We start from the raw sequence: 26,658 nt of genomic DNA on the forward strand, positions 1-26,658 counted from the left end.
TTCTCCGCGTGAAGACGATTGATTAGGCGTTGTTCCCGGGCCGGGGGCCTCGAGATGCCGCTTCTCAACCCCTGCAAAGCACGTCCGAGAGGGAGTCAAGAGAAGAGAACTACACAACACACGCCGAATTTGCGGTCAAAACTTACCAGAGAAATGTACCCTAGCTCGGGGCGCATCTTGATCCTCCAGAGATCCTCGGAATTTTGAGGGAACTCCGCCACCGCATACCTCGCCCTCCGGGCGGCGGCAGTGCGGGAGAGCAACTTGTTCGACGTCCTCGAGCCCTCCACCTGGCTCCCGGGGGTGAGCTGGTAAATCGGCAGGGCCCTCTCCACGAGAGGGATCACCCTCTGCCGGTGGAGGTTCGCGATGACAGCCGCCGCTGTCAACCCCTTCCTCGCCAAACGCGCCAGCGCGTCGGTGAGCCCCTCGAACTTGGCTTGCTGCGCCGGGGGCGACACCCGCCAGTCCAACTTCGCCGGACGCTCCCGAAGAACTTTGTTGGTAAACGCCGGGAGCGCGCCACTGAAGTTTCGAAGGTAGAACCACCCTCGACTCCACCCGGCATTGTTCGTCGTCATCTTGCTTGAGATGTAAAGGTTCTTTCGGGTCGGGCGAACATGGAGCGTCAGGCCACCGGCGCGCGCGAACCGCCTCGGCTGGTTCCGCGCGTTCTCGACGAAGAGCTCGCCGCGGAACAGGTGGATCCAGAGATCCCAATGGACGTCGATGCTAAGGTACCCCTCGCAGACGGCGACGAAGACCGCCGCCTGAGAGATGGAGTTGGGGCTGAAATTGTGCAGCTCCACTCCATAGTACTCGCACAGGGCCCTCCTGAACTTGCTGACGGGGACGCCGAAGCCTCGTTAGTGGAGGCGCACGAAGCTTACGACGTAGCCCTACGAGGGCTTCGGCTCGGTCTCGTCCGGGTGTGGGGAAATCCACGCCGGCGCCCCCGCGTCGGAGTTCCGCGGCAACAGCCGGTCGGCGACCAGCTGCTCCAGAACCGCGACGGTGGCGGAAGACTTCCCCCACGGCAAGGGCTCCTGGATGTCCGACATCTCTGCGGGTCGAGGGGGGATGCGGGAATGGAGGCTCCGAAACGGCTAAGTCTCTCTCTCTCTCTCTCTCTCTCTCTCTCTTTCTCCTTCCTCCTCCTCCTCGCTCTTGGCTACGGGCTCAGGACGCAACGGAGGTGGAGAAGGCGAAGCAGGATGGAGGCAAATGGCCAGGTAAACCCAAAACATCCCCTTTCTCTCCGTCTTTATTTACCATGGGGGGGCGCACCCGCAACCACGGCCCAAATCTACCGCATTCAATGCGGTAGATTTTGCTATCGCTGACGGGTGGGCCCCACGACCGCGGAGTTTCCCACGCGCGCACGCGGCAATAAATATGGCACGGTAACTGGCGGGCGCGACGCGACTGTTGTGTTATCCCATCCGTCAGCCGCCGCCCATGCCGCTTCGTCTGCCCGAGGCCGACGCCTGAAAAGGCGCGCCCACACCACACCGCACGAATTGGGCCACGTCGCCCACCACCAGCGGAAGACCCGCGCGCATGACTCGCGACTCTGCGTCGTTTCAAACCAAGACGGAATATTCCTTCAGGGGTCCCTTTACCCTCAAAGGAATCGGATTCTGAGGCCTTACTGATCAGGGGTTCGAAGCCTGGCCCTTCGGGGGGTTCGACAGGCGCCTCAGATCGCCAGAGTCAGGAACTGTAGGGATGTGCCGTACAAGCTACCCTCGAACGTGAAGTTCGAGACATCCTATGCAGTGTTCAAGGCTGGTCGAGGGTGCCTAGAAGGGGGATCCCATCGAGGGAGAGCATCGAGCCCTCGAACCCTACCGAATGGGTTCGAGCCCCGCCTAGCGAATCCTCGCGAGCGCTTTATGAGACGTGTCTATTGACCACGAGCCGACCCCTATCGAACGGGGCACGGACGTCCGCTTGAACAATCCGCTACTAGCTCACTGAAGCAGCCATAGCTCGCGGCCCGGGCTTGGGTAGCATGGTGCGCTTCTCCCCTCCTCCCTGCGGAAGGGCGACGAGGGTCGTAATCGGAGTCGAGGGTTCCCCTGAATGCCTTCATACGGGCCTGGGCTCGGGGGACTCCTCGCACACCACGGTTCAAACCGCACCCTCGAATAAGACGACAACCATCAATTGTGAAGCTCCACGTGTCTAACCGAACCCTCCGTTATTGACGAGCGCTCTCCTGATGGTTATGCGGAACGCCGGGCCGCTGTACCAGCACTAAAAATGCCGAGGCCAGCTGAAAGAGTGCCGATGCCGGCTGAAAAAGGTGCTGGGCAGCCGCCCCAGTGAAGCTACCCAGTGGGACAACATCTATAGCCCTTAGACGAGCACAAACTCTCCTCCAAGGCCTCGGGGGCTACACCCACGTGTGCGCTGGCGCGCCCCCGCGAAGGTGACTTCACACATATTCGAGGGTCGTAACCCTATGTACACCCCTATACCCTCGGTAATCATCCCCGTAGTGGGGAAAGGGGACTTCATTGCACAAATGCAAATAAAGATTACAAACGGTTATCGGCGCGAAGCCATCGAAAGATACAAACACGTTGCCACTTACGTGGCAATTTTCCCTGTCTTGGGGAAAAGCTAGCAGCGAAGAAAGGCACCGAGCCCCTAGCTGACGCAACAGCGAGGCTGCTAGGGATGCGAGGAGCAGCCCCTAGACCACACGGGTCCCTCGGGATGCTTTCCTCGCAAGCCTTCTTCTAGCGTCTTCTCCACCGAAGACCACGCGGGGGGTCGAGCTGGCGAACAGCGCCCTCCGCACCGTCTCCCCGAGAGCAACCTTGTCGCCGGGGGGGACGATGCGAAAAACGGCCGCCGGACCTGGCACCAGTGCCACGGACAGGCGTCTCCATCCCCCTTCAGGCTAGGGGACATCGCAGGAGCAGGACCCCGCGGGCCCAATGCTCTTCTGCTGATCCCACCTGACCAGAGGGATGGAGCGCACGCCCACTCCGGTCTTCCCCTACCGCTCGCAAGCATTCTTCTAGCCCCAAAAGCCTAAAAAAGCCAGGCCACCCCATCTGGGGGCCGGTCACGAAAAGGCAAAGGAAACATTACAAGAGTCGGGCAATGCTGGAAGAAAGAGCTGGGAGGTTGGAGAGGAAAGGGAACCCCACGACCCCTATTTATAGCTGCGCCGGGCACAAAGCTTCAAGCTTGTCGAAGAGCGGAGGCTTGTATCGCCCGTGACGACGCGGCGCTCCACAAGCAAAAGATACCCTCGGTTACCGCGCCGAGACACGACCGAACGAAATAAAGCGGAGCTGAGCCCCTGGACGCTAAGCAGTGCAGCACCGGCTCTGGCCGGCTGCCCTTGAACGGCGCACCGCAGAGCAACTAGGAATGCCGGGGCTAAGGCCCTACGTGCGGGACAGTGCGACGAAAGCGCCAGCTGCCGAGCGGCAGGCGCCGTCGTCACCCTGGCCCCCCTCAGCGCGCGGACACGTCTTGTCCTTTAAACAAACAAACAAAGAGGCGCGCGCCTCGAAGTACTCCCCCCACGGGCGTACTACCCCGATCGGCGTGTTGTCACACCCGCCGAGCTGGCGCTCAGGCACGTCTGGCGGGTGCGCGGCATCGTTTGGTCACGTCAAAAGGAGAAATCGCCGAATCACCCTTTGGCCGAATCCCCTGACTCGACCAAAGCCTCGGGGGCTACTGTCGGGTACCACAATTAGGGACACCCTAATCGGGACACTAAGACCGCTTTTAAAAACACAAACACCTGGTAAGACAGCTGAGCCCACGAAGGCCCACGCCCTGCTTCCCATTCAGAGGAAAGGAAAGGACTCAAAGGAGCCCAGCGTGCGGCCCATTCACATCCCCCTCGAACCCGTGGAACGATCTCCGCCTCACTCGAGGGTCCCTCTCAGGCCCGCTGGGCGATCTCCGCCTCGCTCGAGGGTCACAGATCTACCCTCGAGCAGATGACTCATCTCCGCCTCGCTCGAGGGTAACGGATCTACCCTCGAGCAGGTGACTCATCTCCGCCTCGCTCGAGGCCACCCCTCAGCGCAAGGGACAAACAGCCCCGCCGCCCAACCGCTCGCCGTACGAAAGCATTAAAAGCCAGCCACTCCATCACGGCTCAAAGGACGGGCGGTGTCAGGCCGCCACTCCCACAGTAGATGTGACCGGGGTCCCATCCGCTGACTCTGGTCACCGCTCCGCCATCCCGGACGCTGTAGCAGCGCCTTGGGACCTGCGACGCGGGACAAGCTCGGTACTGCTCCGGCCGACCATCCGGACCCGTCTCCCACTGGGGAAAGGGGTCCGGCGACGTCACGTGCCCGACCACGAGGGGCGCTCAAATCACACGGGCGGAGTCCCGGACCTCCCCCTTTAGGAGTCCAGGTCCTCCACGTGTCCCCCGGACCTTCTGGCGTGCACACCCGCACTCCGATCAGGGGGTCCGGGGCCGTCGCACGCTACCCCTACCACGGGCACCAGCAGGGACCTAATCCGTAGGGCCCACCGAATGCCACCGCGCCAAGTACCATGCACCGGCAATAACTACGCCGCCTGCGGAGGCTGGCAGGACGACCGCCGCAATCTCCACAGGACCCAAGACGATATCTAGGATGACTGCGACGCACGCCGCCTTCCCACAGTGTACTTCCTACAGTGTCCGACCACTATACCACCGCGATTCAAGGGAAACAACGACTTCCATGCCCCCACTCGTGTACACCGCCTCTCCTTATAACTATAAAAGGAGGAGGTGGGCTTCCTTTAGCGGGGGTTGGCTGATCTCTCTGATCTAGGACCGGTCGCTCGCTCTCTGGCTTCTCTCCTCCAAGAGGACGTTCATGGATTACTGAGCACTCACCCCAACCGACTCCACTTCTAGCAGAGACTTGGGAGCTTTCCTCCCTCTCTCACCTGGCTTGTAACCCCTACTACAAGCACTCCGGGTGCAAGACAATATAGTGCCCTCGCACACCCCCTTTGCTGGACGTACGGCCCCGCGGCCGGAACCAGGATAAACCGTGCGTTACTGTGTTGCCTCTTGCATCATCATCTGGGACGAGGAAATACGCAGCATTCACTAGTTGGGATCCGGGCCCCCGGGTCGGGACACCGACAAGGAATATATGGCCAATTTACTCTGAGCTTGTAAAGCTATGACGTGACAATCCGAATTAAGTTCAAATCTTCCTATCTTGAAACTCCTTGTTAGATTCGAATCAAAGTCTTACCATACTTGAAAACAAATTCTTTTCCACTATTTTTGCGCAGATTAGCCCAAAAAAATATGGTCTTCGTTGAATTATTGGTAATATCATAAATAACCTCATCGTTCATATCACTTTGCCAATCACTAAAGGAACCGAGTTGCAGCTTATATGAATTTTGAACTGACCCTATCATGAACATTTTGATCAGCCATGGACTCATCGTGACGTCTTTTATATTTTTTGTCAATTACAGATTAAATTGACTGGCACGCCAAACACTTAGCCTTGCGCTAAGTGAACTCTGTGCTAGGAGCCAAGATTCGAATCAAATGTCAGTCAATTTTGTATATAATTTTGTATGTTGCAGCGGAGCATCCAATAAAAAATTTGATATCGGACGTGCAGACGCTAGAGGTGCCGGATTCTTTCATTGCTCACGACCACACAGGAGTACTACAGCTGGCGCAAACGAGTCGCTCTCTTATCCATTTCCAAAGGGAGGAAAAGGATTTTAGCGTGCGGCATGCCAGGGTTTTAAAGCTCATCCCGCCGGTCGCCGGCTCGCCGCCATGGCCATGGCCATCAACGCCCAGACTCTGCTTACCCCGCCTCCGATCGGCCTCTTACTCTAGCTCCCCGCGTCTCGCAAAATGGCGACCGTCACCTCCTCGCCGTTCCTCGGGACTCCCCGCTTCTCCAACCAGATCGCCGCCAGCCCCACCACATCCGCACCAGGGGGGCGCCCCCGTTCTCAGAATCCGTTGCTGGAGGCGCTTCGCGGCTTCCCGATGCGAGGTCTCCCTCATTCCGGCGCGGTTTCCCCGGTCGCTGCCCCGGCGCCGGAACACGCTTCGGGATAAGGCCTCGCTGCTCTGGCAGCCGCCGGTTGTTCCACATCAGGTGCGTCATCCATATGGTGAGCCCCCCAAGTTAGAGTCTTTGGACAGCCAGGAGCCAAAATCTGGTTGCTTGGATGCTTTCCCGTCGTCTGATCTAAAGGTGAAATGGGAAATTTCTGGTGGTCTGGGTTCTTCTCGAAGTGGTAATGTGGAATCAGAATCGGAATTGGACGGTGAGAAGGATGCGACTGGAGTCACAGAGGAGGACTGCAGAATTGCGGCTGTTCCTGTGTTCAGTGTTTATGAAGGTCCAGATGGAAATGCTGTCCACATTGAGGTGGATGAGGATGAAACCATTGTCAGGAGTGAGGCTGCAGTGGGCGAGGGAGGTGTTGATTCAGAGTATATGTCGTCTCGTGCAAGAGTGATGGCTATGGACCTCGAACACGGCGAGCATGTGGCTCCAAAGAACAGCTCAATGGTTCAGTTTGTAGCAGCTGATGGGGTGGAATCACCAGTTCTTAATGGGGAGGTTTCAGTTTCTCAGAGAAATGTGACCCCTTTGCAGAGCGTCACATGGAGTGGTTTGGCAACATTGTGCGGTGTCTGCCTTGTGTTTGCTGTGTCCAACTTGATACAGACAAATAGCAAGGCCCACCTGCTGAGGAGATTGCTATATATGCGTATGCCTGGGATGGAATGGGAGGGAATCAATAAGGAGAAAATGGCAATGCTCAAAAATGCACATAGGTTTCCATTTAGTTTACCTAGAAGGCCGCATCTAGACAGGAAAGAACTGATGAATAACATCAAACGAGCCAAGGAATTGAGGGAATGGTTCATCTTCAGAAATTCATTTAGTTGCAAAACAGCTGCTGATGGTGATGATGCAAGCATTGCAGAAATCAGAAGAACGGTTACAGAGGGCCAAACACCAGAAGGAATCCTTGAACAATGTAGCATTGAAAAAAATATTGATGTCATCTTTCCACCCCTATTCACTAGTGAAGAAGAAGTTTTTTCAATCAATGGTAGTCAGTCCGATTTTGATGATGTGTCAGACTATAGCATACCTGGTTTCAGTTTGTCAAGTGATAAAATTGAGGAAACTGTCGAGAGGGCTGTGGATATGAAAAACGGAGCAGCAGTCATGAACTATTTGGTAAAAGATGAGGATAATATTGGAGAAATAGAACTGCCTGAGCCTGCTTATGACAATGATAGGACAACTGGTGCAAATGACGGAACTTCTGATTGTTAGAAGCTCAATTCTAACTCTCATTGAGTTGAGAGGATGACAATGAACTTGGGGCAATTTTTTGGGTTTTTCTTCATTCACAAACTCAAAGCCATGCCTTCCAACGGGAGGGGTGGCCACGCTTTTATACAAGGGCTGCAGGGCAGCCAAAATACACACCAAGGACTAGTCTAAAATGTTGTCCTCTAGGTCCTAACTGTTGTCCTCTAGATGCTGTCCTCTAGATGCTAAAGCTAGTCTAAGATGCCAATATGCTGCAGCTGCAGCAACCACCACGCAGCAAGGACCATGCAAGGTCTGAGATGCTGGTCAAAAGAAAAACTGAAACATGTCCTAGGTGGAGACCCACAAAGACCGAGATGACATAGACTTATTCCTTCATTCTCCCCCTAAGTCTTGTCCGTCGTCTTGTGGGAGGGTTGAACCATTCCGGTCCTGGAGCAATGCTCAAGGAACTTGATCCTCCCAAGGGGCTTGGTGAGCAGGTCCGCAAGCTGATCCTTGGTGTTGATGTAGCTCGCCTTGATGCTTCCTTCCTCCAAGCAGCCTCGGATGAAGTGATACCTTACCCGGATGTGCTTGCTCCGTTCGTGGAAAACGGGGATCTTCGCCAGGGCCAGAGCGGACTTGCTGTTCCACCCTGAGCTCCACCGCTCCAGTGTCTCTGCCGAGGAGATCACCAAGCAGTCGAGCGAGCCAGAGCGCCTGAGTCGACGCGGTGGAGGCCGCTATGTACTCGGCCTCGCTGCTGGACAAGGCCACCACCTACTGCTTGACCGACTGCCAGCTAACGAGGCACTCGCCGAGGAAGAAGAGGATCCCGCTCGTACTCTTGCTGGTGTCGATGTCGCCGGCGTGGTCGCTGTCGCTGTACCCGACAAAGTGTGCCGCCCCAGGGCACCTCGGGTAGTGGAGACCGTGGTCGAGAGTCCCCGCAACATAGCGGATGATCCTCTTCACGGCCTGCTGGTGCTCCGTCGTCGGTCGCTGCATGAACCGACTGACGTAGCCGACGGAGAACGCCAAGTCCGGCCGTGTGTGGGCGAGGTAGCGGAGGCTCCCCACAAGACGCCGGTACTGAGTAGCGTCCACCTCCTCCGCCGTGCTGTCACGGCTCAGCTTCAGCCTCTCCTCCATCGGAGTGAGAGCTGGGTTGCAGTCGGTGAGCCCAGCGAGCTCGACGACGCGCTTGGCGTAGGCGGTCTGTCGAAGTGTGATCCCGGAGTCGTCCTGGTGCGCCTCATTCCCCAGGTAGAAGGAGAGAGGCCCCAGGTCGCTCATCTGAAAGGTGGCCTTCATCTCCTCCTTGAACACCGCCACCTCCGCATCCTTGGTGCCGGTGATCACCAAGTCGTCGACGTAGACACCCACCAGCAGGGCATTGCCTCCTTTGCCCCGCCGGTAGATGGCCGCCTCGTGCGGGCTTTGCTCGAAGTCCATCCCCTTGAGCGTGGAGTCCAGCTTGGCGTTCCACGCCCTCGGGGCCTGCCGCAAGCCATAGAGGGCCTTGCGCAGGCGTAGCACCTTACCCTCCTTACCGGGGATCGCAAACCCCGGCGGCTGGTGCACGTAGACCTCCTCCTTCAAGTTGCCGTTGAGAAACGCCGACTTGACGTCCATGTGATGGACACGCCAGCCCTCCTGGGCAGCTAGCGCAAGGAGGAGTCGCACGGACTCCATCCGTGCCACGAGAGCGAAGGCATCGTCGAAGTCGACTCCCTCCTGCTGCACGAAACCTCGTGCCACCAGGCGAGCCTTGTGCTTGACGACAGTGCCGGCCTCATCCCTCTTCAGCTTGAACACCCACTTAAGGGTGATCGCGCGGTGACCGCGAGGGAGATCAGCAAGCTCCCAAGTGCGGTTCTTCTCAACCGCGTCCATCTCCGACTGCATCGCGGCACGCCATGCCGCGTGTCCCTCGGCCTCTGCAAAAGACCGAGGCTCGCCGTCGTCGCACGCGAGGTGCAACTGCGCCTCCAGGTCGTGAGGCACCAGTCTCGGCACCGGCTGATCGCCGAGAAGGTCCTCCATCGTACGGTACCGCAGCGGCTCACCGTCGTGGTACGCGTCGATGCGCTCCTCGTCGTGAGAGAGCAGAGTAGCGAACTCCACCGGGCTGTGAGCAGGTGCTGGAGTAGGTGTGCCCGGACGAGTGGCTGTCGGTGCTGGAGTGCGCGGCGTCGCCGGCTGTGGTGGTGCAGCCGAGGAACTCGGCGCAGCCGGAGTCGCAGCTGAAAAGCGTGGTGCCGCCGGTGTGTCGGGCGCCAGAGTCGGTGGAGGCTCGGGGACCGGGGTAGGCACGCTCGGCTGATCCCGGAGTGCTCCTGTCGTCGAGCTTGCCGATGTGGCCAAGCTCCTTGGCGAACGCGAGGCAGCCGAAGACCCGCAGGTGAGAGACCGCCGGCTTACGCCCATGCCAAGCCTCATACGGCGTCATGCCGTCGAGTGCCTTGGTGGACGAGCGGTTGAGGATGTAGACGGCCGCCACCACCACCTCTCCCCAGAAGACAGCCGGCATCCCCCTCTGCTTGAGGAGGGCCCGGGCCATCCCCACAACCGTCTAGTCACGCCGCTCGACGACACCGTTCTGCTGCGGGCTGTACGGCGCGGAGTAGTGGCGCTGGATGCTCTCATCCGCGCAGTACGCCGCGAACTCGGCCGCTGTGAACTCGCCGCCGTTGTCGGTGCGCAGCACGCGCAACTTGCGGCCGCTCTTCACCTCCGCAGCGACCTGAGCACGCCTGATGGCGTCCGCAGCCTCTGCCTTGCTGCCGAGGATCATCACCCACATGAAGCGGGAGAGGTCGTCGACGAGCAGCAGGAAGTAGCGCCGTCCTCCTGGTGTGACCGGTGTCACCGGGCCACACAAGTCCCCGTGCACGAGCTCGAGCCGCTCCTTGGCTCGGAAGCTCGCCTGCTGGGGGAAGGAGTGCCGCTTCTGCTTCGTCAGCACGCAGACGTCGCAGAGCTGCTCCACGTGGTCGAGGCATGGGAGGCCTCGCACCATCTCCTTGGCGCCGAGCCGCTTCAGGGCCTCAAAGTGGAGGTGCCCAAAGCGCTCGTGCCGCTGCCATGCCTCGTCGTCCCTGCGAGCTGCAAGACAAAGAGGCTGGGCCACCCCGACGTCGAGGATGTAGAGGCGGTTCTTCCCTCGAACCACCCTGGCGAGAAGCTGGCGACGGTAGTCCCAGATGCGGAGGACCCCGCTGTCGATCACCACGCGGGAGCCGCTCTCATCGAGCTGCCCAAGGCTGATGATGGAGTTCCGCGGCGCCGGGATGTAGTAGACTCCGGTGAGCATCCGATGCTCTCCGGACTTGGCGGTGAAGATCACGGAGCCCACGCCCTTGATCTCCACGGCGGAGGAGTCCCCGAACCTGACGGAGCCACCTACGTCGACGTCCAGGTCGGAGAAGAACTCCCGCCGCCCGGTCATGTGGTGCGTGGCGCCGGAGTCGAGGTACCAGCCATCGACCTTGTCATCGTCGGAGCCGTTGCCGAGGAGGACTCGGGCACGCGGCTCGTCGAGGTGGAGTAGAGCGGTGGCAGGCGGTGCCGCCGGATGCGGCTCCATGTCCCCGTGGAGTAGGAACAGAGCCGGCTCGTCATCCAGCTGGGCCTCCACGATGTGGGCTTGGCCCCACGCCTCCGCTGCGGGCAGTCCCTGGCCCAGTGGCCGGGCCTGCCACAGTTGTGGCAGGCGTCGTCTCGTGCCGCCTTGGGCCTATCGGCGGCGCCGCCCTGAGCATCTCCGCGGGCGCCACCCTCGGCGCGCCCTCGTGCCCCGGCTTGGGCACCTCCGCGCCCCTTTCGCGGCTTGCCGCGCTTGCGGCCACCAGTCGAGGAAGAGGGCTCCCCTCTCCTCCTGTCACCACGCCGGGCCTCCCACTGCTCCTGAGTAAGGTGGAGCTTCCCACCGATGGAGATGCCTCCCGAGGGAGGCTGTGGCTCGTCGCTGTCGACGACCATGAGGCGACCTATCGCCTCCTCGATCGTCATGGTGGAGAGGTCCCTTAGAGACTCGATCGAGCGAGCGGTCTGCCTGTACCTCTCGGGGACGCAGCGGAAGAGCTTCTCGACGGCTCTCTCCTCGTCGTAGGTGTTGTCGCCGAACTGCACCACCTTCTGCAGCAGTGTTGAGACGGAAGGCGAAGTCATCAACATCCTCACCTGGCTTGAAGGCCAGGTTCTCCCACTCCTTGCGAAGTGTCTGGAGAGTGGTCTTGCGGGCGCAGTCGCTGCCAATACGTGCCGCAGCGATGGAGTCCCAGGCCTCCTTGGCAGTTCGCTTCTTGGAAAGCGGGAACTGCATCTCCGGCGGGGCTGCTGCAATGAGAGCATCCAGCGCCCGTCGATCCTCATCGTAGTCGACGTCGCCGTACCGGACTGCCTCCCATATATGCCGCACCTGGAGCTTCACCTCCATGACCGCGGCACACTCGACGTAGTTGGTCTTGGTGAGGGTGGGCCACCCACTGCCGGGACCGACGTCCCTGACCACCTCCTGGAGGCCGTGGTAGCCGGGGGCGCCGCCCTGCGCACCGCCGCCAAGGGCGCGGCCGCCGCCGCCGGGTGCGTGGCCCCCTGGACCGTCGCCGGGCGCACCGCCGTCTAGGCCGCCGCCGGGCGCGCGGGCCCCTGGACCGTCGCCGAGCGCGCCGCCGTCCAGGCCGCCGGGGTGGGCTGCTGCCCACCGCGCGGTCCGCTCCCGCGCTCTCTCCCTCTCCAACTCCTCAAGGTCCTCGTCGGCGGTGGCGTCGCCGGCGATGGAGCCGCTGAGGCTGCCGTGCAAGGTCTCAACCTCGACCTCCGCCGCACGCGCTGCATCCCCCGCCGCCTCTGCTTCCACCTCCGCCCTGGCCGCCGCCAGCTCCGCTGCAGCCAGCCTGGCCGTCCTCGCCGCTGCTGCAGCGGCTTGTGCCGTCGCTCGCCTGCGCTCCTCTGCCGCGGCGAGCTCGGCATCTCGCTGACGCCGTGCGCTTGAGGCGACCGAGCGCTGAGACGGTGCGTCGGACATGGCGCGCCTCCAAACGGCTGCTGCGTGGAGAAGACGCAGCCTCAGACGAGCTGCTCGTCTGCTCGGGTGAGGAAGGTGGAGCAGAGGGTGCAGCAGGTGCTGCTGCGCTAGCTGCTGCTGCTGCGCTAGCTGCTGCTGCTGCGCTAGCTGCTGCTGCTGGTGGCTGAACTGCTGCTTGGGAGGGAGAAGAGCAGGAGATGTCTAACCTACAGGAAAGTACGGCTCTGATACCAGATGTTAGAAGCTCAATTCTAACTCTCATTGAGCTGAGAGGATGACAATGAATTTGGGGCAATTTTCTAGGTTTTTCTTCATTCACAAACTCAAAGCCATGCCTTCCAATAGGAGGGGTGGCCACGCTTTTATACAAGGGCTGCAGGGCAGCCAAAACACACACCAAGGACTAGTCTAAGATGCTGTCCTCTAGGTCCTAACTGTTGTCCTCTAGATGCTGTCCTCTAGATGCTAAAGCTAGTCTAAGATGCCAATATGCTGCAGCTGCAGCAACCACCACGCGCAAGGACCATGCAAGGTCTGAGATGTTGGTCAAAAGAAAAACTGAAACCTGTCCTAGGTGGAGACCCACAAAGACCGAGATGACATAGACTTATTCCTTCACTGATATCAACACAGCAGAGAAAGAAGCACAAATGGGTTCTGCAGATTCTCATAATCTGGATCCTAATAGGATTAACAGAACATCTTGTGAATTGGAAAGTGAAGAATTTGCAGAGATATGTGCAAATAATATGGACAGCATTCAAGGAACAAAATCATCACTGCGGTGCATTACTGACCACCAGATAATTTATACAAAGGATAGTGCTCATGAGTATAGCATCAATGTAGTTTCCAAATCAGCTGATTGTTTTGACTCCTCATCATCTGAGTTGAGGAACAACAAAACACCAATGGACATTAGTGTGTGTGATGTCAATGCAATTCAAGAAGTTGGAGTTCCCAGGATTTCTGCAAAGGATACTCTGACTGCTCACTGCAATGAGTTTGCTAATAATATGAGCATAATAGGTCACAAAGCATGTAAAACTCCAATAGTGACCGACATCGTGACTGCAACATCACCTCATGGAAGCAGCAAAGAGCCTACAGATCTGAAGAGAGATAACATGAGATTAGTACAGGAACCAAATCCATCCATTTGCACAAGGAATGACAAACAGCCAAGTCATGTGAATGAGAAAGAGCATAAAGAAAGAGCAATACAGAAAGAAGCACAGGCTCGGTCAGAAATAGAGAACACTAGGATACAGATACTTGATAGTGCTTGCAGATCTTCACTATATGCTCCTGAAGAAGAAACTGCTCAACACAAAATTTCAAAATGTTCTACATCAGAAAAGAAGCAAGAGAAAAGAACTTCATCCAGCAAAAAATCTAGAGCGCATCTTTTGAAAAACAAAGGCAAACTACAAAAAGAAGTATGCAGCAATAAGGAAGCAAAGACAAAGCAGTCAGAACAAGGTATACCTGGAACCAAAACTGTGAATGATCCATCAAATGGTGTACAGAAAACGAAGAAACTGGCAAAAAAACGGCTAAAGAAACTGCAAAGCAATATGGGTAGAGTAGCCACAGAAGATGATGTTCAAAGTAGTATGGATGTTCAGAAAAATAACAGCCTGAATATTACAAAGCCAAGAAGGACAGCAAATGTGAAAAATGCATTTCGCAACCAAGAGGCTCAAACTAGTGATGAATATCTGAAAACAGCTCATGAAGTCGGTTCACCTTATAACTCACCAACTGACAAGTGAAATCTCTTGCTGTGGCAGCTTTTTCTGCACAGACTAAAGTTTCAAAGGTAGCCATGTGCAGGTTTCAAGATCCCTGGTAGTGCTATTTTTTCTTTTTCTATTGTCTTTCTCTATGGTAGTTTCTGTATTTACAAATTACGGTGGTTGCAAATGCTTGTTATAGGATATATTCTTACTTGTTCGCTTTCTAGTGAAGGAAAGTAGCTTGACTCAACCTGGGTTACTGGAGTTGTTCCAGGTTGCAAATGCTTGTTATAGAAAAGTAAAATTTTGATAACAAAATTGTGAGCTCTGTATAACTTGTTAGCAAGGCAAGGTTCTTTGAAATAACTCCCTACTTAACATGAGTATCATTGCGTGGACCAGTATTTATCTCTTTGAAAAGTCAAAACTTTTATGGAACAACTGTTTCTTTAAACGAGTTGCTTGTCACTGGTTTGATTTATAACGATTAAGAAAACCATTGCCTCGTCTTGAAATAAAAGTTGTACTAGTATTAGCTAGAAACTGGTTAGCTTATAATGAAACCAAGGAAACTAGCTGTGTAATGGCGGTTGTGGAATGTGGGAGGAGGGTAAAGAAGATTGTGGGTCTCAGCCTTAGATCAATATATACTGCAGATAAATGTTCGAGGCAAGCTGTTGTGCTCTTGACTCGACCTGGGCTACTGGAGTTATTCCAGGTTGTGGCACTGGATTTCGATGCAGCCAGCTGGAGTTAGAGGGCAAATTCAAATTTACTGCTTTAGAAATAACACTGGGCTTTTGTCTAGGGTTATGAAAACTGGGGAAACCTGCTGATAGATGTCGTTACTTGTCAGTTCAAATGTGGCTGCATGTATTAGATGTGATTATGTTATTATAAAGGAATGAAGAAGTTGCTGTCTCTCATGAGTTAAGGGAACACAAAAGAACTTTGTTTAATATTTGGTCATAAAACAGCCATAGCTAGTTGATCTGAGGTCTACAGCTTGAGTATGTGGTTTCTAGGGAGCGGATAGTAAGGAGCCAGGCCCCTGCTTGTTTTTCATTACCATTTTGCAATGGTCCACATTGCATCTAGGATGAATTTTCAGGTGAAATGTGCCTCAACATCTCCGCTAGCTCTTTTGTAGGCTGACGTCCTTTGACCTGTTCGGCCAACCCAAATTATAATTTACATTTACTAGCATTATCATGAGTGCATTAATGTTCCTCTCGACTGCCTCTGAAAGATGTAATGCTGGCTTGAAATATTTTTAGCAAGGGATGGTTATGAAAAATAATAACAATTTTGTCAAGTACTCCCTCTGTCCGACAACAGAATGCGTGGTTGGGGCATGATATTCGATATCACATTTTATCTACTAATTTCTCTTATAATATACTAGTATCATTCATGGCAACAAAAGTTTGATCATTAGAAAATATCTCTAAACACAAATCTGATGTACAGCTTTTCTAGCACAAACTTTTTATTATTATGTTTAGATTACTTGATGGTCAACGAGTACGAAGTTTGAATCTTAAAATGTGCATGCACCTTAGATTTTGAGACAGAGGGAGTAGTTTTATGGTATGTTCAGAATTTAAAATAATACAACTCCCCTGCAAAATGTAAAATAATGTACAAGTACCAGATTTTTGTCTTTGTATTACTGATGTTTTATGCTTCTCCATTTTGTATTGCAGGATGCCTTTAGTGATGATCAGACAAATGGTCATGAGAAGAGTTAAAGTTCAACTTCCAAACCATTGAAAGGGTGGAGATAGCTGCATTAGAAACTGAAAAGGAAAATGAACATTGATCGACATTAATCAAACATGGACGTAACTGCTCCCAAGAAGATAACAAAGAGGTATTATCAATGACCCTTTTCCCATAAGCTAGTAATAATTACGCTGCAAGATGTCACTGTTAAAGCGTCGCAAATCACACATTTTTTAATATTAACAAATAGGAATTGATAATCGACTTATGTGCTAAAGAATATAGAAAGTGTCTCAAGTATTTACCTACATATTTAAGATGCTTCTGCAGAGTTGCGCCCAATTAATATGCAGCACATAACAATAGTGTCAAACTATCACTGATGCATTGAACAAGCATCAGCCAAAGAGGATCATCTTTCTTGCTTCCAGAAGGGTATTGAGCTAAAGAGGTTGCAGGTGTAAAAGTGTGGTAATGTGCTGTCCGAGCATTGACGAGTACATACTGTTTGAGCCTGAGCACCCGTATGAAATTTTACTCACCTTCTTGGGTTCCTGATATTTTTACAGTTCTGCATTTCTAGCTGAAAGTATGAACTTTTGCAATCATATTACTTCCACTTGAAGCATTTGTTAGTTTAGAATGCGTGCTGTCAAACTTTGGCCAATGATATCGGTACAGCTGTTACACATGGTACTTCCTAAATAGCCATGTTTAGCATTGTGAAAACCTAACATCAATTAATTGAGCAAGCACAATTCACAACCTTGTTCGTCTATCCAAATGCATAATACAAAATAATGATGAAAAAATACTATGAGCTACACAGCCAATCCTGGACGATGGCATTCTACACTGATACTGGTGCATGGTTCCTCCCAAGTCCTAACTGATAATGCGGGAAGGACCCCTTGGTGACTTCTGTGGTTTCAAATCACGAAATGGAGGGTGTGGTGTGGTGGGAAAACCCCCGCCCATCTCGTCGATGGTTCAGGCCAATTCGAGTTCGAGAACGTGATCAGGTTGCATCCTCCTGCTGTCCTGCAGGTAGTGATTATGTCGAGCTCACCACGATATACCTGACCTTAGTATATTCTTTTATTTTTCTGTTCTCTTTTTACATTTTGCTGAATATAGGATGCACAACAGATCCTGCAAGGTGATTGTCCGATCCGTCATCCTTTTCAACTCCGGATTCTGATCGTCTTTATGGACCCGTCATGCTGTTGAACCAGAACACAGCCATGGCCACCGCGAAGGTCAGCATGCTCGATCTCCCCTCGTCAGAGCTGTGTGACTTCGGCACGCGGCGCTACGGCCGACGCGCTCCGCTGCGCTAGGAGCCTCGCTACTGCCATCGCCAACGCTTCCTCTCGTCCTCCCGTCGTCTTCAGCCTGCTCTCGACCTGCGTGCTTGTTCACCCGCGGCGTGGCGGAGGCCTGTGTCGGCGACGGAAGCGCCGCCGCACCAGCACCGCCTCCCGTGATCGCAGCAGCTGCCTGTGGTGCGCTCATCTGCTCCAGCAGTCTCTCTGAAACGAATTAATCAAGGTTAACTGGTTGTTACTATTTCAGTATTTCTGTTTCACCTCATGACTGCCGGGAAAGAATCCTGCTTACCTTGGCAAGCGGCAAGGGAAGGCGCGTAGAGGAAGCACCCGGGCAGCGGCAGCATGAGCGGGAGGGTGAGGAGGCTGGTCACGAGGGAGGCGAACACGCCGTTGGACAGCAGCAGCGAGCACACGCAGCGGTGGCCGGCGTCCAGGGCCCTGTTCAGAGATGAGCAGCAGGCGTCGCTGATGTTGCTGCCGCCGCCTGCACTACCGGCGGCGGACGCCGCCATGCACGGCACCAAGTCCACCTCCTGGAAGTTGCAGCTCGGCAAGACCACCACCTGGGCCCTCGCCGTGGCTGAGATCGCCACTAGTACTCCGACAAGTAGCAGATGGAGGGTAGCGGCCACGGCGTGTGGTAATCTGCTGGTAAAGGTCAACATACTTCACTTGCTGAGGCGTCTGGATCCTGTTCAATGAAACAACTGGCTGGCATTTGCGTTAACGTTATATGCTATATGGTAGCCCTTTGGTTGGTTTCGTTACGACATGCAGGGAGCGCCATGGGTAGGTAGGTGCGCTCGGTCAGTCAAACACACGCTTCTGTTGTAATTCAGGCATGAGCAAGAAGGGCACATGCTGTGCATGAGTCAACTGCAAACTTCATCTCGCTACTACTTGTAGGTTTCAAGAATCAACAAGGATACACGCAAAAGAAAAACGTTTCGAAGTTCATGTTGCCAACATTATTATGATAATAATAATAATAATAATAATAATAATAATAATAATAATAATAATAATAATAAAGAAGGAACACTCTAAAACAGATAAATAATGCATCATCCTTGATTTGAGAGGCAACTGTACTTATGCACAGATCTTGAATAAAGCTACTCTTTCCAAATCTATTATTGGGGTCTAATCAATCAGAATGTTCCAAATGTAAATAAAGGTTTTTGGAAGCTGAAAATTCCACTCAAAATAAAAAATTTCTTTGGTATCTTAAACGTGGTGTAATTCTCACAAAGGACGATAATCTTGCGAAACAAAACTGGAAGGCAATCAACAGCGTTGTTTCTATCATGAAAATGAAATGATACAACATCTGTTTTTTTTACTGTCGGTTTACACGTATGGTTTGGGTTACAGTACATGCAGCATGGGGCCTCTCCAAACCTCCCAATATTCCAAATATGTTTGGAAGCTGGCTCAATAGAATACCAAAATTCTACAAATCTCTAGTCCTTGTAGGAGCAGCAGCCTTGTGTTAGTATGTTTGGCTCTGTAGAAATGCAGTCGTTTTTTAGAGCAAACGCTCTTCTTTTTTGCAGGTAATATACTCGACTACACACTGACTTTGTACATGAGCTATCTTTCAACAAGCTACTTCTCAGGAAGTGCTTGTGGCGGCGTCTCGGTTCTTGGAGCGGGTGGCCAAAGAGTCTTTTACCCGAGCACATGGATGGCCCTTTGTGTTTCAGACTTTTTTAGGCTGTGCGCCATTTGGCATAGGTCATGGAAAGATTCAATCGTTGTATCACCTTGATGTCACTTCTTGAAATTAATAAAATTCCCCTTTTTCAAAAAAAAAAGACATTGCAGGCGGTGTTTATTTAACATTTATGCACCATCTAATATCAAGTACGGAGTTTTTTAAAAAAATCATTTCTTATGCATCACAAACTGTCGAAGATGTAGTCATCTTTTTTATTCACACATCCATGAAAGAAAGATGTTTCTAAGATGACTATATATGCCATGTATATAGTCGTCTTCGAAAGATTTTCTTTAAATGCCGTCTACTACTCAATATAGATAGTTTTTCACATTATAGAATGTATAGAAGTAAAGCATACATACTCATTATAGGTGGCAGTTCTTTAAAACCATCTTCAATATATCACAGATGTTTCTTTTTATATATCTATTTGTAAAAAGTTGAAACAATTGAAATTCTTTCTCACCAAAATTAGTCTCACCTTACCCCTCACAGAGGTCTCACTTGTCAGGACAAAAGGTTTGGCGAAAAGGAGGAGGATATTGGTTTCGTCAATATTTTCCACTAAAGTAATAAAACTTTTTACACCAGCAATTTTCTATATCCACCTTTTGTACCTGTGTCTTACTTTTATTTGGCATACACTTTACTTTCTTTTGCATATGCATTCACTCATTCACGTCATTATTTGTTTTTGTAAGGATAATAATTGACATCATTGTTTATGAAAAGAAAAGAAAGACGTATATGATTTTTAAAAGGAAAAAATGGCATCATCTTTTGCTAGAAGGAAAATCAAATACTTGATTGTGGCACGTACATTTCTACTAGTGTACATAATTATATGTATGCTATCATTTAAGACAGCTTTTCAAAAGCTATTCAAAATTTTGTCATCATGGACGATTTTTTCAGAACCACGTTTAAATTCATTGCATTCATTTATTTATTTATTATCATTTTAATCAAGTTATCAGTTTTGAGTTGAGGTTGGAGATGTTGATCGGAAAATTACTTATATCTGATCCAGCTATGTTCGCTTGGCTGTGGCTGGTGCTGATTTGTTATGAGAGAACAGTACTGATGACTGGCTGGTAGCTGGTGGCTAGTGCTGATTTAGTACGAGAGAACAGTACTCCTAGCTGATTGGTCAAACGAACAGAGTGATGTAGTGCAAATTGGACTTTTCTTACTGCAGAATGTAAATTGGACTTTTTCTTTCTGCCTGGGATGTAAATTCAACACTTTTTCTATGGAAATACGACTGTAAGGGTGGCCATAGAGGCTAAAACTGTCGTGGAAGAGCTTGGGTGGCCTACATAGCTGCAGCCTACTGCAGCGCTTGCGGACTTTTCTTGCTCTGGCTAGCAACATTTGCAAAACTCTCTACTGCTCATCAATTATAATTCTTTTTGTCAGTTGGCTAAAGCCTTTCTTTCGACGGTGAAATGACACAATGAAGGAAGGCATTTGTTCTACTCGTTAGCAATCCAACTTCCTTCCCTCAAGACGTCATTCTCAAAAATGAAAAGTCCGATTTACATCTTTGAATTAGTGCAAAATTTTAATCTTCGATCTTCAACTAGAAAATCAGATAACAAAGATCGTCCAACTGTAAAATCGGATAAAATTTAACCTAAGGTGGTTTTGAAGGTGATTCTCTATTTTTTAAAAAAATCAAATTAAATCTTAAACCAAAACTAATTTATTTTAAATTTTGTTAAAAATGAAACTAGTACCAAAATTTTTCTAAAAATATAATATATCTATTATTTCTTTAATTGAATGTTAGTTATTAAAAACAATAGGAATAACTACAGGCGAGCAAACATTATGAACATAAAAAAATTGATGTGAATAGATACTACATTACCAACATAAAAACATTACGAAACACGAATCTTTAAGAGCATCCTCAAGAAACTCTGTATAAGAATTGGAATAGGTAAAAGTTTAGAAACTCCAATAATTACTCCCTTCGTTCCAAATTATAAGTTATTCCAAGAATCTTGGAGAGTTTTCAAGTTTGACTAAATTTATATAACAAGATAATAATATTTATGATACCAATTAAATATCATTAGATTCTTTGTTATCTATATTTTCATAGTATTCCTATTTGATGTCATAAATCTTTGTGCTTCTCTTTATAATTTTGGTCAAATTTTGAAATGGTTTAACTCTTCAAGATTTTTGGAATGACTTATAATTTGAAACGGAGGGAGTAGAATACAACATCCTCTTTATTCATGCCTGCTCGATATCCAGCTTGGGAAAACTGTTATGAAAAAATTAGGATTAGTGATCAATTTTTGTAATAGTTGATTAAATTAGTCATTAGGCAGTTACCTTTCACGAAGGGGTCACCACGAAAGAGTCACCACGAAAGGGTCAATCCCAAGGGACATCATGTCCTTTGGACTTATATATATATATATATATATATATATATATATATATATATATATATATATATATATATATATATATATGTATATATATAATCAATCACACCAATGAGTATCAATCATTCCATTCTACTCTTCATTTAACACGTTATCAGCACGCATAGTCTCTTCGCTGAGTGCAGGAAGAAGAAAGCGAAGGTGCAAGGAAGAACTCGCCGAGATGAAAAATTTTCGACATCTCACCGTAAACACGAGCAAAAGAAAGAGGCCACGAGGCCTAAAACTACAACTGGTACGCATGGATTCATACCATATTTGTTTCTTTGCAACACAAGGAAGATTCCTTGTTCTTCCTGTCCACGGCCAGCGATGGCACAATCGATGGCGTTTCCACGCTCGTCGTGGCCGTGGAAACTGCTTCCATGGCCATCATGGATGATGTTTCTTCGCTGCAACAACCACCACGGCAAGAAAATGAATAAGGCTACGAGGCCAAATTATAGACAATCGAAGGCGCCGTTGACGAACAAACGACGGCGCCCTCCGGCGACGGCCATCAGAGGGATGCGGCGGCGCAGCACACACACTCCGGCGGCGCGCGGTGCATGGCGACCCTCGGCGCACGGCGGCCCTTGGCGTCCGGCACTGGCGCACAAGGGCAGGCGCCGGCGGCACAGAGGCCATCAGGCCGGCAGCGGCGCATAGGAGGCGGCGCCAAAAAGGGACGGAGGAGGCGGTGGCGCCCCCATGGGGCGGCGGCGGAACGCCCAAGGGGCACGGGTGGAGGCGGTAGGATTAGAGATGGCAGCGGATCGGGTTTGGTGCGGGTATCCGCGGGTTTCGGTTTTTCGGGTTTCGGGTTTGGTGTTGGTTTTTCGCCCACGATTTTCAGGTTCGGGTTTGGGTTTGGTTTCGGGTTCGGTTTCGGGTTTTGGTTTCCACCCGTAGATATCTAATGGATATCCAAAATAAATCATTTGGAATTAAAACTCATGTTTTATAATATTTTAATGATAACTTGTTTACTTAGACTATTAAATTTATTGAAAGTTGACTCAAGAAAATATTTATTATTTGTTCCCTCTTGTTTATACATGTGAATATGTGTATATTTATCCGCGGATTTCGGGTATCCATTCGGGTTTCGGGTATCCGCGGGTTTGGTTTTGGTGATGGATTTCCACCCGAATCGGTTTCGGGTTCGGGTTCGGGTTTCGATTTTGGGTGTACGGAGACTCCACCCGATCTGAACCCGACCTGTTGTCATCCTTAGGTAGGATTCCCCTAACCATCCCCTTGCCTGCCCTTTAATTGTGCCGAGTCGGACTGGGCCTCTGACAGGCCGATTTGGGGCCAGATCGGCCCACAGGCCGAGCCGAGCTTCCTTCTCTTCCATGCATTCTTGCAAAAAAAGGCCCTCCGATTGCTATATATTTACATATTTTAGTATATTCATTGCACCATATTTATATTTGAGGTCCTGGATTATTCTGTTTTAGCCCCCCTAGACTAGATACAACACTATATTATATTGCATTTATAATTGATGTTATAAATGCTTGTTTTAAACCTTGTGTTTAAATGACTTTTGATGCAAATTATTTGCCTAGTGCAAATAGATAAATTTTAAAACCTACGAGTCTTTATAAATTGCATCATAATATAATATATTGTAGTTGTTTTACTATGTTAATATTTAGATATATTTTCTGTGTCCATGATTTTCTGTTTTAGTCACTCTAACAGTATTTGTATGATGGAGTTTTACTTCTCTACATTGTTTTGCTCAAAATACTAGAAAATTATTTGTCTAAATATACATAATTTGCCGATTTTGATTGGCAAATATTTTTAGTTGCAACAAAATCGAAGCCTCTTAATTAATTGATAGTTAATTAAGGTTGGACAAATTTAGGCTCATGTGAGCCTAATCCGAAAAAAAGGCAAAATGGCAATCAAACCATTTTTTCTAGGAGGGCTAACATAGGAAGTATTTTTTTTTTGTTTTGATCCTACGGGATTATGCATAATTTATACTACTATCTAACTATAGCACTTTGTGTTTTGTTGTTGCTTGGAAATTGTCATTGTAATATATTGTGTGGTTTGATTATATTATATTACAATGCCATATTGATTCTATTATATTCTTTACATATGTGACTTTGATAATTCAATTGAACTATGTTGGTGCACTCAACCCCTTTTTTGCACCAACATATAAGTTACATTTGTAATTTTTATAATAAGAATTGGTTATGTTGGTGCCCCAAACCATATTTGCACCACATACTTGTTAAATTTGCTAGTTTACATAATCGCAATTTAACAAGTTCTTATTGGATAAAAGACTTTAATCCATCTAGGATTAAAATATGCAATATAAATACTTGATTATTTTGATTAATTAACACAAGGTAATGGAGACTATGGCATTGGCTGTGTTTAATTTCTTGTAAATTATCCTGCCTTGAGACCGTGCCATAGCAGTGATTTAATCACCTGTTACTGAGAGGTCTACATCTTGTTTCTCTGAAATTTGATGATTACCTACGATGTGTTTTTAATCAAAATAAAAGTTTTGGATTGCTCTTTGTCATCATATCGTTTTGCTATTACACAAGGTAGTAGAGTCCTAAGCAAAGGCTGCGTTTAATTCCTTGTGAATTATTCTGCCCAGAGACCGTGCTTAGGCAGCAATTTATATTGCCTACTATAAAGATCTACTCCATCTTTCTGACATAGAGATTATTTGTCTCGTGTATAACAAAATTTATGATGATTCATTATATGATCTACACATTTATGTGGTCACCTACAATGATCCAAAACTATGATGAGATATACAATTGTAAAATTATTGCATTTGATATTACAACATCACCATAGTGATTTAAGTTTACCTTAGGTGTAAACTCATTACATCAATGGTTTGTCACATGTTGTGTATATTGACTTCAGAGGAGTCTGTTGAACTCGCTCTCGATGGCATCAATATCTCACATGGACAATTTCCATTAACTAGTTTTATCCCATAGACTAATAAAAGAATTAAATGACACTTAATTCGGGGTCATTTATTATAGATCAAAGAAAATTATGACTTACTGTTCTTAAGGAGCAATATCCATAAAGATTATCGATAAGAATATCTTATGGAAGGAAAAATTGATCTGTATTAAACATTAATAAGGGATAAACAGGAGCTAGGACATATGATTTGAAGGTTTTCAATCTTAAATTTCAAGCTCTCTTGGAAATTGATTGTTTTTGCCGGATCTTCTAAGATCGCATAACAAAATTTTCTATTTCTATCATAAGAGGACCTAAATTCATGGACAACAAGCTCATCAAATATAATTCGAATGACTTGCTTCGAGATTTGGAATAATCTCATGATCCATTGATATTATTTAATATTGTCCATCGAAATATGTTGTGACACTTGTTGTCAATACATAACTATTGTGAGTATCATATTGCTGGATTTGATACTCGACAATATTTATGGATTTCTATATATTTGACAAGAATTTAATTAATTTCTTCTCATATATAGATTATACAGGAATCATTCCAATGTGGAATGATATATGCCTAGTGGAAATTTGTACCACAAACTATATAATTACGGTAGCAAAATATTTCTGGTTCTTATGTCAAGAAGAGGGAATAATTTTGGCTATCGCTGATGCGATGCAATGATAGTTTGGTCGACTCTTCTCCACTATCATTCTTCCTAAGGATATGAGTAAACAATTGAAAACATCTAATTATGTCCTAATTCAACTCATATTTTACTAAAGTATAGAGATATCCATATGTATTTTTAGGGAAACACAAAAAGATAACTTTGGATATGGCATATAAGTAATGAGATGGATCTCATTTTGGTTGTATTATGCATACAACCATCTCATACGATATGTTGCGTATAAGAATTTTTCACATTGTTGATCCATTCATGATTTGGAAGGATCAACTTGCCCATCCAAAGGGATGCATGAAAAATTAATAGCAATTCTTTTGGTCATGATTTTCCCACAGTATGGATACGGTAAGTACCATAGGGACACAGATTTTAAGACCCTCTTATCTTAAAATCAGATTGACTATCTTAGATTCCTTGATCATATTCAAAAGAATATGTATGGGTCCGATACAAAGATTGTATGGACAGTTCAGGCATTTCATGGTTGTATAGATACATCTATGAGATGATCTAGAGTGTGTAAAGTTTACACACTCAGCCATGCATTTGGTAGATAATGCCTCTTATTATGAGCATTATCCCAAACACTACTAAGCTTTTATACCTACAATGACAATTGTTTGGTATAACAAAAGTTTAGCTATGTATCCAAAAGAATAAATTGGAATCTATAAGTATGACATTAAGTCATAGCAGGACCATTGTTGGTAAATTGCTATTGTCAGTTTCGTGTTGGAGTCAGGTGAATTTACACACTCCTGACTTATGATTAATTGTATATCCCCCATATGCATATAGTACGTGGAAATACATGAAGATTTCCTATTTGCGTAAAATTGAGTTACGTTGTATACGTACCACTCTCACCATCACAGCATACATTGATGGATTCACACAGGAAACTAGGGATCAATCTGAGATTTCAAATCTCCGTCGATTGTTCAGTATCTAGATCTCTTAGAGAGGATCTATTTATAACCTGTATACTGGATTTCAGTATAAATGAGTTTATCCAGGTATTAGGGGGAGATTAGAAGTACCATATATAATGCCCGAAAAATATTTAAATGCATGAAGCATTTCAAGCTCAGGATCACGTACTAAATTAACTGAACTTTGAGTTCAAAGAATTATTGATTTGTATAGTATTGCAAATAAACTGTCACATGCATTTACTAATCATTAATCTGATACAAGTATGTGCCAGAAAGAGTAGTGGTACTAAGTAAAACCACTCAACTCTCAATTGTAAATAAGAGGGGGGGAGTATGGCCATAAAGCAGGATTATTCATGCTAGCAATAGAAGACTTTTCTTCTAAAGTAGTAAATGCAACTCAACCTTTAGTTGAAAGATACTTAGATGATATTTTATGTCCTGTGGATATTTATAATCCACAACTCAGCTCAGAGGTGCACCAAAATACTGATGCTGGGATATCGGAAAGCCCTGACTCTCATTTAAGGAAGTCACGATGAGTCATTCAGGGTTCATTTTTAAGTTTTGATAATCGGAGAATTATTTCATATAAAGACTAAATGTATCGATGCAAACTTCTCTGAATAAATTGTATACATTATTCAAAGTTATCCAGTTAATAAGATCATGGCAGAGTGCTTTATCACTCTTATTGGACCTTGTTGAGTAAAGTTATACATACAGAGATAGTCTTGCTCACTAGA

At 48.6% G+C, this 26,658-nt stretch overlaps 2 protein-coding genes across 2 annotated transcripts; one reads left to right on the plus strand and one right to left on the minus strand.

Moving 5' to 3' along the window:
• Positions 1–5,695: 5,695 nt before the first annotated feature.
• Positions 5,696–18,086, plus strand: LOC120670066. The gene is made up of 4 exons (XM_039950053.1): positions 5,696–7,314; positions 12,958–14,190; positions 15,785–17,308; positions 17,379–18,086. Exons 1-2 carry the CDS (start codon positions 6,471–6,473, stop codon positions 14,112–14,114), a joined length of 2,001 nt encoding a protein of 666 aa, XP_039805987.1. The 5' UTR covers positions 5,696–6,470; the 3' UTR covers positions 14,115–14,190; positions 15,785–17,308; positions 17,379–18,086.
• Positions 16,882–17,831, minus strand: LOC120670067. Its single transcript, XM_039950054.1, has 2 exons — positions 17,424–17,831; positions 16,882–17,335 (listed from the first exon to the last, which is right to left on the minus strand). Exons 1-2 carry the CDS (start codon positions 17,797–17,799, stop codon positions 17,064–17,066), a joined length of 648 nt encoding a protein of 215 aa, XP_039805988.1. The 5' UTR covers positions 17,800–17,831; the 3' UTR covers positions 16,882–17,063.
• Positions 18,087–26,658: the final 8,572 nt, after the last annotated feature.

This window comes from Panicum virgatum, chromosome 4N, assembly GCF_016808335.1.
Source record: "Panicum virgatum strain AP13 chromosome 4N, P.virgatum_v5, whole genome shotgun sequence".
Taxonomy (NCBI): Eukaryota; Viridiplantae; Streptophyta; class Magnoliopsida; order Poales; family Poaceae; genus Panicum; species Panicum virgatum.